At 40.7% G+C, this 13,259-nt stretch overlaps 1 protein-coding gene across 5 annotated transcripts in view; it reads right to left on the reverse strand.

Annotated features, from left to right (window-relative positions):
- arhgef7a (Rho guanine nucleotide exchange factor (GEF) 7a) overlaps positions 1 to 13,072 on the reverse strand; it is a 37,365-nt gene extending 24,293 nt beyond the window's left edge. The window contains exons 1-4 of one of the 5 annotated variants that reach the window (XM_037109471.1): positions 12,888 to 13,065; positions 12,107 to 12,257; positions 9,439 to 9,569; positions 5,584 to 5,831 (exon numbers count right to left, since the gene is read on the reverse strand). In XM_037109471.1, coding sequence (XP_036965366.1) covers positions 5,584 to 5,748 — 165 coding nt within the window. In that variant the 5' untranslated portion in view covers positions 5,749 to 5,831; positions 9,439 to 9,569; positions 12,107 to 12,257; positions 12,888 to 13,065. Of the gene's footprint in view, positions 1 to 5,583; positions 5,832 to 6,003; positions 6,143 to 9,438; positions 9,570 to 12,106; positions 12,258 to 12,887 lie in introns of those variants that run through there. The other 4 variants (XM_037109474.1, XM_037109470.1, XM_037109472.1 and 1 more) reach the window with 4 other exon arrangements.
- Positions 13,073 to 13,259: the final 187 nt, after the last annotated feature.

Genomic DNA, 13,259 nt, shown 5'->3' on the forward strand with positions numbered 1-13,259 from the left:
CTGGTGTTTCACGCTGCGGTTTTCTGTGAGTTTCTCAGCCCTAAAAATGTCTCTTCTCGATCGACATGCATTCTTCAGTGTGTGTGCGTGTGTGTGTGTGTGTTTGCAACGGGGCCTGACACACTCCGGGAGGCTGGACTCAGATCCCGCAGCGGGGAAGTGGAGGAGGCTGTGGAGCTGGGTCGAGGGAAATGACGTCGACAAATAAGGATCCCCGCTGCCGCTGCCTCAGCCTATAGCTGCACTGTTCTTTATGTAATAACACGACAGTGTCAGTCAGACACTAAGTCTTCGATAAACGGTATGGGGTCGACAACACATCAGAAACACCTCCCAGAATAACCTCCACTATGGCTTAATGTATTAGTTTTAGCAAGTGTTTCTATTTATAACAGCACCACTAATACTGATTTTTTTTTTTTTTTTTTTTTTTTTTTTTAGAATTTTGATATTTTTATTAAACCTAACCCAAACCTAACGTGGAGCAGCATATAGCTACAGTAGGCTAACCGCTAACTGCTAACTGTGGTTTACGGATGATGAACTGGATGTTACTGGAAGTTCTCTATGGGCCACACAACAGGTAATTTTGTCGTCAGGAAGTTTAGTCAGTTTGACTTTGTGTGCCACTGAGCAACTTTCATAGGAATGAACCAAGGATGCCATATTATATCTGGACACAGTGTTGGAGGTGGGGCTCCATTCATTCTTATGAAAGCTGCTCAGTGGCATTTTGACGCTGAAAAAGCTTGAGTTCCCGTTATGAAAATACCTGGATCTGCCATGTTGTAGGGACCAAAGAATCGGATACACAAAGAATGTACTTCCGTTGACCGAGCAGGCTAACTCCAGTTTAAGTGCCTGGCTTACTTGAATGAGGATAAAATAATTTAATCGTGCGGCTCTTCTAGACTTTCCAAATGTTATTAGCTCCAATTATGTCAATGACACTCATTTCGCAGGGGATGTGACACTGAAAGAAATGCAAGCACAATTTTACAGACACTTCTTTAACAATGGAAAAATGGGCTATCATGCAACGAAAACATTACACAGTTTGGTCACTTCGAAAACTTGCTTTAAAGCCAGGGGCTCTTTCTGCGGGCTTGGAATAAGGCTCTGCCTCTGGAGCTAAATCCAGAAGTCACCAATATAAATACTACATGACCTTAAGTCTTAAAGTCTCTGATATTAATGTATTAGTTTTTAAGTATTTATCATAATAAAGCAAATAAGACAAATTAAGCAAATGTGGAGTGTGTAAGTCTGTATTATCGGTAGTGTAAATGTGAACGTGTGAAATTCTGAAGTGTGTGTTGTTGTAGTGCAAAAACTAAACTAAACAAAGCAAAGAAAAGATGGCTAGACGCTGGCTAGGTCCAGACCAGGTGAGGGAGAGAGAGAGAGATAGAGAGAGCGAGAGAGAGAGAGAGAGCGAGAGAGCAGGGCTGGGCTTTTTTTTATGGGAGTGCTTAGCCCAAGTGTTCCAAATCAGACTGGCTACTGCTAACTGCTCCACATTTAAAGAGAACGGCTGTGTCCAATATTACCCACTCACACTCCCTAGTCCCTACATAGGGAGTCCAACATAGTGGACTATATAGTTAGCTCATCGGCAGAAAGAAGAACACACATTCGGACACTACTCCAGCACTGTTAAAGACATGACTACTGTCACACAGTCGAAAGGTTGAGACCTCCATGGGTTGGTCCGCAGCACAGTGCATGATGGTAAATATTGCTTGGTTAGCGACCATTGGTTGGGTTAGGGTTGGTAATTTTCGCAATGCATTGTGGGATACTTTGAGTGCACTATATAGGGTATAATATTTCCCACTAGATATTCAGACAGCACTACAAAATGGCGTAGTCACTACGTAGTGCACTACTATATATAGGGAGTAGTGAGGTATTCCGTACACCAAAGAGTCAGAGAGCCTGAGAGTATGACACAGTATCTTGTTCATAACACAGGCAGGGGCCATCACAACACTCTGTTGACCATTTTGTGTCCAGTTTGAATATTGTCAACCAAAATATGCACATATTGCACTATTAAACTACAACATTACAAAAATATTATTGGTGAGGATCCATGCCATGCTTTAAAAGTTAAGATATTGCCTTAAAAGTTGGATTTGGTAAAAATGTAAGTTTTAAATTGTTCTAAATCTGAGCTAAAACATTTTTTTTATCCAATTGCCAATAAAATAATTTAATCTAAAAAGTCACTGTTTAGGCACTGATACAGCATGCAATCTGCAAAGTAACTGGTAACTGAAGTAATTAAATAAATGTAATGGCGTACAAGCACAACATTTGCCCCAAACATGCAACATGACTTCAACCTTGTACTTGAGTACACTCGTTGAATCACTGATTATTAAAGCATTGTGATTAGGATATGTTCTGATCAGGATAGTGTGTAAGTGAAGAATAAGCTTGTCAGTGCTCTCCAGTGGACGAACTGTGAAATGGAGACAGTTTGTTGTTTATCAGCTGACATGTATGCTAATATTGATACACAATATATCTGCCATAAAATTGTAACAGACCAATACAGAATCTTGAGATTCAAAGTGACCAGTGCACAAAATGCAGTGTATCAAGTATGAAGTACAAAATGAATAAATAAAAAATCTCAAAACATGTTTTTCACTCCTCCATTGAACTTTCACTGTCAAAGGGCTGTACCTTCTCACTATCACTTGTCACTTTTACCACATTCTTTACATGCAGTTTTAGAGATAAGTCTACGAGGAATGTAGGTATCATTTGAAGATAAATACAGATTAATACATAATCCAAAAAGTTTGTGACTGCTTTCAAGGGACCTTCTTCAGTTAAAAATGAATAATATGGGTAGAGGTGAGGCCATGTTGCCTCAGCTCCACCATCCCCATGTCATGGCCTTGCATCACTCAATCAAAATACAGCTGTAAGGGATCTAAAAAGACGAAGAGGAAGAAGAAGAAGAGAGGCAAAGGAGACAAAGAGGCCTTTCTTGGCATCTTTGGTCTTTATAGCTTTTTACACTGACATCCAACTCAGTTCGGGCCCATATGCAGCACTGTACGCACTTGACTGACTGAAGTATGAACAAAACAGATCCAGATGAGGGCCACATCAGAGTCAGACAGTGGCACAAAACGATGAGCCAGTGGCTTTCTGACCCTGGGATTTAAAAAGCACATTAATCATTGTTCTATAAGCACAACTTCAAAATGTTGGGGGGAAAGTGAGAAGCACAGCACAGGGCAAATTAAGTATTATTATAAGTAGTAGTGGAAATAGTGGTAGTAATTGCATTTAGAGCGCGACTGATTTATCCAATGTTAGTTTATCATGTCAGTGTATGTATCAGCTGATAAGTAACAGAAGTGTCAGCGCAGACATGCGAAAGGTATGTCTGAGATTAATTTAGGATATGTTCAGACAGTAAATGCAATTAGTTTCTCAAATCAGACCTGAAAGACGGAGCGTCCCGCACTATGATTTGCAAGTGATCAGATCTGCTTTTTGGGTCCAGATGTCACCGACATATCTGCATGGGTTGCTAAGGGGACGACCTGGGCATCGGCACGTAACTGCGCTGGTGACACAACATTCCAACATGGCAGCATGATAAATCATTTCACTCTCCAAGCATCACGCTGTCAAGTGACGGAGCAGGTGGTATATTTCAGCGTGACTCAACAGACAGTTGTTTTCTGTGTTGCCTTCCAGACGACTCTGCTAACAGCAACATGGTTTCTGCTAGGCCGCTCTGATTGACTTCCAGCTCTGTGGATTTGACGTTGTTGTCGCGAGTCACGCTATGAGTGACAAGGGAGACACTTTGAAATCCAAGAGGAGCGGCCAGAGCATCCCGATTTCCAGAAATCCAATTTAAATCACATTTCAAATCACCTCCACATGTGGTTTGGATGCAATTTGCTAAAAGCGCATTTCATCTGGATTACTGCTGTCCAGACTTCCTAAAATCAATTTGGAGATACTAAAACAAGGGATTCGGACTGGCAGTGTGAACATAGCCTCAGAAAGTGTTGCTATTACATGGTTTGTCTGCTTATGTTCTTATTTTTCAACTATTATTGTCCCCCTCAGTATAAACAGTATACTTTATATAGAAACACATGGGATCCTGATGATAAATGTGTTTTTATGTTAAACATAGAATATTGGAAAATATAACATGTATTTTCAAACCTCTCACATACCAACATTTGTGTCGACCTCAAGTATCTCTTATTATGACTGCTATAGTATATCCAACTTATTTTGTTTATGGATTCATCCATTTATCATTACAGAAAAAACATTTTATCTCTGAGGGTCTGTTGAAGTGGCCACTTGTTTAAAGGGATGGACTTACTGTCCTGTCCGACCAGGAAGAAAATATTTAAATTAGTTTCATACCATTTTGCTGTCTTACCATAGCAATAGTTACTTAACATTAACATATTGTTCTGAGGCATTTGACCCATGACAGTTTTGTAAAATCAATAAAACATATCAAATCATCCCCAAATGAGGTGGCATCAGGATTTAGATTAGCAGTATTTTTGATAGGCTACTAATCTGGATTTCACATGAAGAGGCATCTATTTCCCAGTAGTTTTCCCCTCCTCACACATAGATGAATTCAGGCCGCCTAACCTGCATCAAACCCTCTCACTTGTGCCCAGGGGTGGAACATCATTTGGATACGCCAGAGAGGAAAACAACAGCGCGTTGTCGGTGTGACGGAGGGGGAGAGATGGAGGAACCTGTTTGTCATTTTACAGGCAAATTTCTGACACCTGCGACGAGGAGGTGCAGGCAGGCAGCCTCTTTTCAGGAAGAAGGAAAAAAAAACATTGCCCCCCTTTAGCTGACGCTATACGTTGACAGACACAAACACTGCGCTGTTCCTTTAACTGAGGAGAGGGTCCATCTCTGTCTGTGCGCCTTTGCAGTCAATGGCGGCCCACTCTCTTATTGCTGTGGTCTGTGTACAGATAGCCAGTCATCCCTGGTTGATCACAGTGTGTATCAAACATACATCCACACACACACACACACACACACATACACATACACATAGACACACACACACCAAATCGCCCTGGATTAAATGAAGAATTAAAAACAGGGTCTTCACGCGATAAACGCAGATCTGCATTAAATGCTTATTAAACGAGGCCTTCTTTAAGACAGCATCTGATAGCTCCTGACTAATCTGATCAATCAGTGTCCCTGTGTGCTGTGGTGTTGCCATTTTCTTTTCTTCTTTTTTTTTTTTCTTTTTTAGTAGAGCAGATCAATACGCAGTGGAAACAACGGCCTGTCTCTCCACACACGCCTGACGCACATCATGTGCCCGCACATAGCGCTGTTTTTCGCAGACAATAACCCGGGCTGCCGTGACCTACAAAAGAGATCGCCTCATGGACCAGTGGGCAGAAAGAGAAGCCAGACAACAAACCGCGTCGGTTTTGACGGATCTGGGCAGCGGCACACAGACACGCCGGCGGGGCGGGCGGTCGGCTGTATGCAGGGGAGAGCAGGGGAGGAGGGGGAGTGTGTTATTATTGCCCTTACTTTCTCCGTGGAGCCCGGGCTGAGCCGCTCCAGCAGCCTGCACAGGACCACCCCATCTTTCAGGGAGCTCTGCAGGAACGCTTCGGGATCCGAGATGGTCTTCTTCGGCGATTCCAGCACCCCGAGCGTAATCAACCATGTAACCGTCTGTTCCGCCGAATTCATGTCCAGTCACAACAGATCCTATTCAACAAAAGCGGCTGTGTTTGGTTTCTGTGAACAGCTTGCTGCCCCGGTTACGCTGTCATCTGTGCGTTAGAAAGAATAAAAACAAAACAAGAAAAAAAAAACAGGAGCACACGGTTAATCCAAAGAAAGAAAGAAAGAAAAAATGATGCACGGGATGTCGATGAGAGAGAGAGAGATACAGAGAAAGAAGGGAGAGAGAGGGAGAGAGAGAGGCTGCGGGAAACCCTCTACCTCGGGCTGGATGCGGATGACGGCTGTGCTGGTGGAAATACAGCAGGTCTGGTTTCCTCCCTTGAATGGTGTGTTTTCTCCCCCCCCCACCCCCCTTAACCTGGCAAGCTGTCAAGTGCGGTTCGCTGTGATGCGTTGAGGCACTGGACTGCATACATGCGCATCGCAGCCGCCAGCCACTCATCCATTGGATGACATCACACAAGAAGGACAAGCCAGTCCGAGCAGTTGTTAGGGCACTTCAGCATGTCATGAATAGGCTTTTCTGCGTGGCTTTGCATATCCTCCTCTCTTTTTTTTTTATCCGTTTATTATAACCACGCCACAGGGTATCTGTTATCTGCTGTAAGCTGTGCTGTTTGTGAACAGGCCTCAATTCAAAAAAAGGGGGGGGAGGCAGCTGAGCAGACAAGTCAGATATAGAGCACCAGCTTCAATGATGGCACTATATTTTGAATTTGGCTGCATTTTAGATTTAACAAAGTCTGGCGCGAAAACGAGCAGGACGTCCAGTCAATACAGTCTGATTATCAGCTCTGAGCCATGAAGATCTGCCTTGAAGGATAAGTTCACCCAAAAATTGAAATTCAGTTATTCTGTACTCATCAACAATGCTGAAGGAAAATAGGGAGAATGTTAAAAATTCTACAAAGCATCAATGGATTTTCACAGCAAAACAACATGCCCCCATTCTCCTAAACAGCTGACGTAGATGGGGCCTTAAAAAACACAACTTAAAAGCATAAAATGTCTCCACACAGCTCGTCTGGTGTGATCCAAGTCTCTGTGAGCCTTGAGATCCCAGATTGATTTGAAAAGGGAATTTGTTTAAGTCTAACCCCTGCGCTACCGCTTTTAGCTTAGCGGCTACAGTGAAGATTTTGGTGTAAACAACATCTTTTCAAATCTATTTGGGTTCTCTGGGCTTCTAAAGACTCAGATTATGCAGGATGAGCTGTATGCAGTCATTGTGTTTTTCTGAGTTTCTTGAGTCTATCATTATTATTTTTAAAAACTAGTCCCCATCCACTTCAGTTGTTTAAGAAAAAGCTGCCATGCATGTTTGCTGCAAAGCTCCAGAAATGTTCTCTGGACTATGAAAGCTTACCTGATTTTCAGTCAGCATGGGGGTGAGAAGATAATGACTGAATTAACATTTTTGGTTGAACTCATTCTTTAACCATATTCTAATGCAAAAGAAAACAAATCCCACAAACTCCTTTTCACCTCTGCACTAGATGTGTCATAAAGGGTCAATGTTAGAGTCAAGAAGAGTTTTCTAAAGACTCACAAAATGATACAGTGTTTAAATACAGCCCCAAATTACATGACAGTCCCCTCTCAAAACCATATAATATCTTATGATATCTATAATCCCTAACACTTTTCACTTAATTACTGTATACACAAGAATTAGGTCACATTTATTTTCAGTGGTAAAATTTATATTTTTCTTTGTTGTTTTGTTTTCAAAGTGGTCCTTTTGAAAATGGGTTTTGGTATATGTGTACAAGGACAACCTTAAACCTGTAGAACCCCCTGGGGTATTCGTACGCTCCTGACTTAAGTTGTCCGACTGATCTGTTTTAACGAGAAATGACATCAGTGATGCTCTAACATGACATCATGAGTAATTATCTTTTTAGGGTTTCAGTCTGTTTGATCCCAACAGAATAAATCAGAGATCTTTTAAAAAAGGCAAAAAATAACGAAACCATTGTTTCACAAATTATTTTCATTTTATCTTTAATACTGACTAATTTAACATCTTCAAGCATCTAAATCATCAACATGAAATAATCTGAGATGGAAAAATTGCCTCTACATGAAAACTTTATCCTGTGATTTGGGGTCAGGAGTGCACATCACTGTATTTATCAGAAGCAAAAACTGTTCTCAGCCTGCACCTGCTTTGGACTTGATACATGCATAATTTATTTAGAAAACAAATCTTAATATTAATCAATAATAAATGAATACTTGAATGACTTCAATGATGAATTAAAAAAGAATATATAATCCAGTCCTCTCATCGTGTTTGTCCTGAGCTAAAAGGCAAAATAAGACATTAATGTTACATATCACAGTATAATTCAGCAGCTGGCATCGTAGTAGAATAAAGCTTCACTTCTCACTACGACCACAGGGTGGCGCTCTCTGCTCACTGTGCACTCCAGTGCTGCATGGATGCCGTCAGGGTCATCCGGCACCTCTGGGTGACATAAAGCTACTGTACATACAAACAAATCACGCAGCAAAGGCAGCAACAGGCCAATTACTACTAACAATCTGTTTCACCTTTATATTAATGATTGTGTGATAGGACAAAGAGATGTCACTAAAATCTGCATCTTAATCGTCGCTTAAGACTGCATGTTATCAGTGTTAATGGTCTAAAGTATAGGTCTTCAACAGGGGGTCCGCGACCCCTAGGGGGCCCACGGAGATAATGCAGGGGGGTCGCAAATTCTTTGGTTGATTAGACATTTTTTAATAATTTGTTTCACAAATTTCCTCACAGATTTAAACGTGTTTAAATACACACAAACATGAAGCAGACATGTTGTAGTGACTGGAGCAGTGGAGCTGTGTAGTGACACACAGGAGCTCTCTCAAGCTGGGCACCAGTTCACTCACAGCACGAGACAAGTGCTAAAACTACTGAGGCCAGTATATTATTATGCCAAGTGTATGGATATTTTTATGAAAGAAAATGGATCGTTTTGTAACTCGGCCAAAAGAAGCACCACCTCAGAAACCACCAGTGAAAATGCAAGTATCGAAGCGGCACCTGCTGCTGATGTAGCAGTTGATAAGGGTAAGAGAGGGAAAACCCGAAAATATACAGAAAATCATCTCAAGTTTCGATTTACCTTCAAGGAGACAGATGGCATAGAAATAGAAAAATAGAAAAAAACAAAACAAAACAAAACAAAAAAAAACATGAATCTATCCATTATTTTAATATCTCAGTAATGTGTGAAAGATGTATGTTTTTGCATGGCAGTGGCACTAATAGGCCATCCTCCTTTTTGTTTCAACATTTATGTTTAAAATAAGAACCTCAATTTGAGTAGTATGTGTGCATGATTATCATGCAGTTGAGAGACAATGTTGATATGGGCATTGGTTGAAAATGCATGTTTAGAAATGGCAGTGTGACGGTGACCCTACTCATGTACCTTGCACATAATAATAAACACAGAATAAATTAAAAATAAAATAATAAAAACATGAATATATGAACATGTGTATTATTTGAACATCTTAGTACTCTACACTTAGTACTTTATATATGGCACTAGGCCCAGTCTAATATAAAACATAATTGTATACAATATATACAGTAGGCCCACTATATATATAGTAGGGGGTCCCTCTCTGTCTCTTGGGGGTCCGTGGCCCTTTATAGTGAAGCAGTTACAAATCTTTTACCTTTTCCTCTCCACCTGCAGGAATCTGGAATACCAACAGGTGTCACATGGCAACCACATTCAGCTGCGGGGACAGAGAACGTAGCTCAGGCCCACTCCTTCTCTGCCAACACCTCTCCACTCCATCTTCCTCTGAGAGAGACAGAGACAGAGACAGAGGGTATGTGTGTTGTCAGGAGTGCTGACTCTTGAGGCCAGCCGTGTTCTAAACAGGCAGCGTCGGGGGATGCCATTGTGCCTTTGAGGTCCTGTCACCATGGGTCTGTAACCAAGGGTGTTCGCTGTATGGCAGTTGCGACTGGCCCCAGGCATCTCTTTATCCCTCCATTCCCACTTCATCCCTACATATCCACTGGAAAATATTGTCGTTGCTCTGTGCCGCTCTCTGCTTCCTGGTTTGTGTGAATGCAAAATAAAGATTCAAAGAAACAATAAGAGTTTTCATGTTGTGAATCTAGTCCAAACAGCCACTTTATTAGGTACACCTGTTAAATCTTATGAAATCCAATACACACATTTCTGTCTTTAAGTCTACTTTCATGATGCCTATAATGTTTTCACATTGTGACTGATGTGTTTATTTAGTTGTTGTTGCACTGAAGTGGAGGTACAGGACTGTATTATATTCAGAGGTGTTTCTAATAGTCTGGCCTCCTCATGTAGATACACAGTGAGGCCATAGATGAGAAACAATCTCTCTCTCTGTCATTATTTACAAAGAATATCATCACATCCTCACATTTTTTGGTAACTAACAGATTAATCACCTAATCTATGAATTGTATGATACTATATGATACTTTAGTAATACCAATGCCTCTCACAGCACAGCTCTGTGGTGAAAAAAACAGGAAGGACTCTGTGTGCAGATGTGGGCTTGAATGATCAAAGAAGTGTTCCTTTTCACATTATCATTGGTGCATGAAGACAGAAATATTCAAATTGTACCGACACATATTACAATTATAACAAGTGTCTCCCTCATTACCTCTCCTCAGCAACACTATGCTCTCTAAAACAACATGTAATGTATTTTTAATCGCTATTCATTAACTTAGCAAAAGATTTATCATGATGTTACTAACTGTAACCAGTGATTTATGTTTTTATAAATCACCTGTTTGTTCATGCTGTGTTCTTGCTGTCTTTGTATCATGTTTAACACTGCGTGGGGAGACAACAAACAAACTAATTCCTATATATAAATGCGAGGATTTACGTGATTTTTACCAGCCTTACCCAGCAAGAACTTCTCATTTCCAAGGTCTATCATCGACAATGCAGACACCCCAAAATGAAAAATCTTACTTGTAATACTTGTAAGTGCAGGGCTCATTTTAGCTGAATAATGCAAGAGTCAATGCACAAGAAACAAAAGAAAGACAGACTGAATGAAACTTTGCTTTGAAACACGGAAACACAAAAGCCACAGCCACAAATGTATGCGCCCACACAAACACACATTAGGTAGATAAACGAACTAATGACTTATCTATGAGATCTCACATTCAGCTCAGTACATGAAGGCATTGCATTTCATTAGGATGACAAACCCATGAGAAACTATCTTGATCACCAACACCAACTCTTTTTGTCTCAGTAACTCTCTTGCACACTCTGCAGATAAAATTAGTTTCTGCCTATTTCCGCACAGTTAACTGGGGCTGTCCCTGTGTTCACTCTTAGACAGGTGCCATATAGATATGAATTATAATAAGATATGAGGGGCACTGGGGTCCCAAACCAAATTCCAGATACGTACGATTGAAAATGCTTCCTTCTCTAATATATATGCTTCTATCTTAGAGGAGAATCTGTAGTTATTAAGGGCGATGGTGTCACCTATCAAATCTCAAATCAATGAATTAAATGCTCTAATGTATCAATACCCGTGTCTAACTTGTTCTCTTCTCTCAGCCTCCCCCCACACCATCTGAACCTGGGACATAGCTCATATTTTATCATGACAAGGAAAAATCCATGCAAGCCAGAGCCACTGAATAGGCCAGAATGCATTAAGCACAATAACGGATGGATTAGACAAGCACACAAGGCCAAGATGTACAGATGAGAGATGATCTGACACACATTTCCTGTAGAGCGATGCAGACTACTGTAGGAGCTGATAACATTACTTTTGTCAGTGGTTTTACATGTAGAATATATGATACACACTTTACTTTACATGAGAGAGAAACAGCACATACAATTTGAAATAAAATCAGATAAAACTACAAACAGAATAACCACCATTTCATGGAGGGACAAAAGCAAGTAAGTGAACTAAAACAAAAACAAACCAAGAAAGGCCATTCTCTAGCTTCTTGGTCTTAATGAGTGCCTGACCTTGCTTAGTTTCCTTGAAACACACACAGACTTAGATGGCCAAAGTGCCTCGAGGATTGCTCATCCTTTTTGATTCATTTCTGACCTTGCAAACAGCAGTTGACTGACAAAAACATACCCAAGGTCCACTAACCGTCTTGTTCTGAAAAACAAACTTAAATGAGGATTGGTAAAACAGTTTTGAAGTTCATGCTGGTTCCTGCGGCTCATTGGGAGCCAATGACTCATAGATGGCAAAACTAAATGAATATGGTCGACAGATTGAGATATTTAAAATAAGGCATACAAGCAGTTTGACTTCGCTAACGGTCTGTTAGTCTTACCAGCAGCAGGTGAAACATTTGGATACAGTACCATAGACTGTTGTGTCACATTTTCCATTTTGTTTTCTTTTGCTGCTGTATGTAAAGTGTCTTGCTCTGTATTGTGATGTGGGCTGGGTCCCCCTTTTGCATCTAACACGAAGAAAAAAGTCTGTAAAAATGCAAAAATGAATTTATTTAAGTTAGTTTGATGTGTATAACAATATTATTCCCATACAACAATCTGTTCTTAACCACCTTTTATGCACTGAATCAGGTGTGGATAAGCGCCAATGTCTTGCAGGCTTAATTAGGCTAGGTTACTGATTTATTGATTGATAGCTTAAATTTAGAATAGAGATTCTAAAAACAATAACCTTTTTAAAAGATGAAACTCCTTGTCCCTTTCCACACATCTCATTGGGTGTAGTTTCTGTTTAAAGCTACCTTAATTTTTGCTTTTACAAACAAAAGATAAATGTACTCTGGCAGCACTGAACAGCAGACAAAGCTAGCAACTAGCTTAGAATTAAGGAGCAAATAGTACATATACATATAGTATAGTATATTTGTGAGTACATGTTTCTTTCCACATATCTCACTGGGTCCTGTTTAAAGCTCCTCTAATCACTTAAACAAAAAATAAACCATCTCTGCCCAGCACCAAATAGTAGCCTAGACAAAGTTAGTGACTAGCTAGTTAATATAATGCAGCTTAAAACCAGGTAGCCCACTTTTCATAAAAGTAAACAAAAAAAAAAAAACACCAACACAAAACTTAAAATATATTACATGTACTTACATGTGTCCCAAAAGCTCATATGTTATGTTGTTCAGTCTCTTTTGTCGGGAGCTGTTTGTTAACACATTAGCCACATTAGGCTATCTGTGTTGTGTTTGCCTTTCAGCTCAGGGACGCCCCCTTGTGGCCACAGAAAATCAACTAATGTAGGTTTAAGGGCCCCACAATTCATAGCTTCGCCCCCTGTAAACTGGACCGGATGTGATTAAAACCTCGTCATGTTGTGTCCCTGTGCAGCTCACTCCCCAGCAGCCGCGTTATCACTTGTAATGACGCCTTTGACCGGAGCTGAACATCCACACGGCCCCTCTGAGTCGTGAGCTCCCTGCACGAGCTGCGCCTGTGTCATCTCTGACGTCGCCGGCCCGCCTA

This window comes from Acanthopagrus latus, chromosome 9, assembly GCF_904848185.1.
Source record: "Acanthopagrus latus isolate v.2019 chromosome 9, fAcaLat1.1, whole genome shotgun sequence".
Lineage (NCBI taxonomy): Eukaryota > Metazoa > Chordata > Actinopteri > Spariformes > Sparidae > Acanthopagrus > Acanthopagrus latus.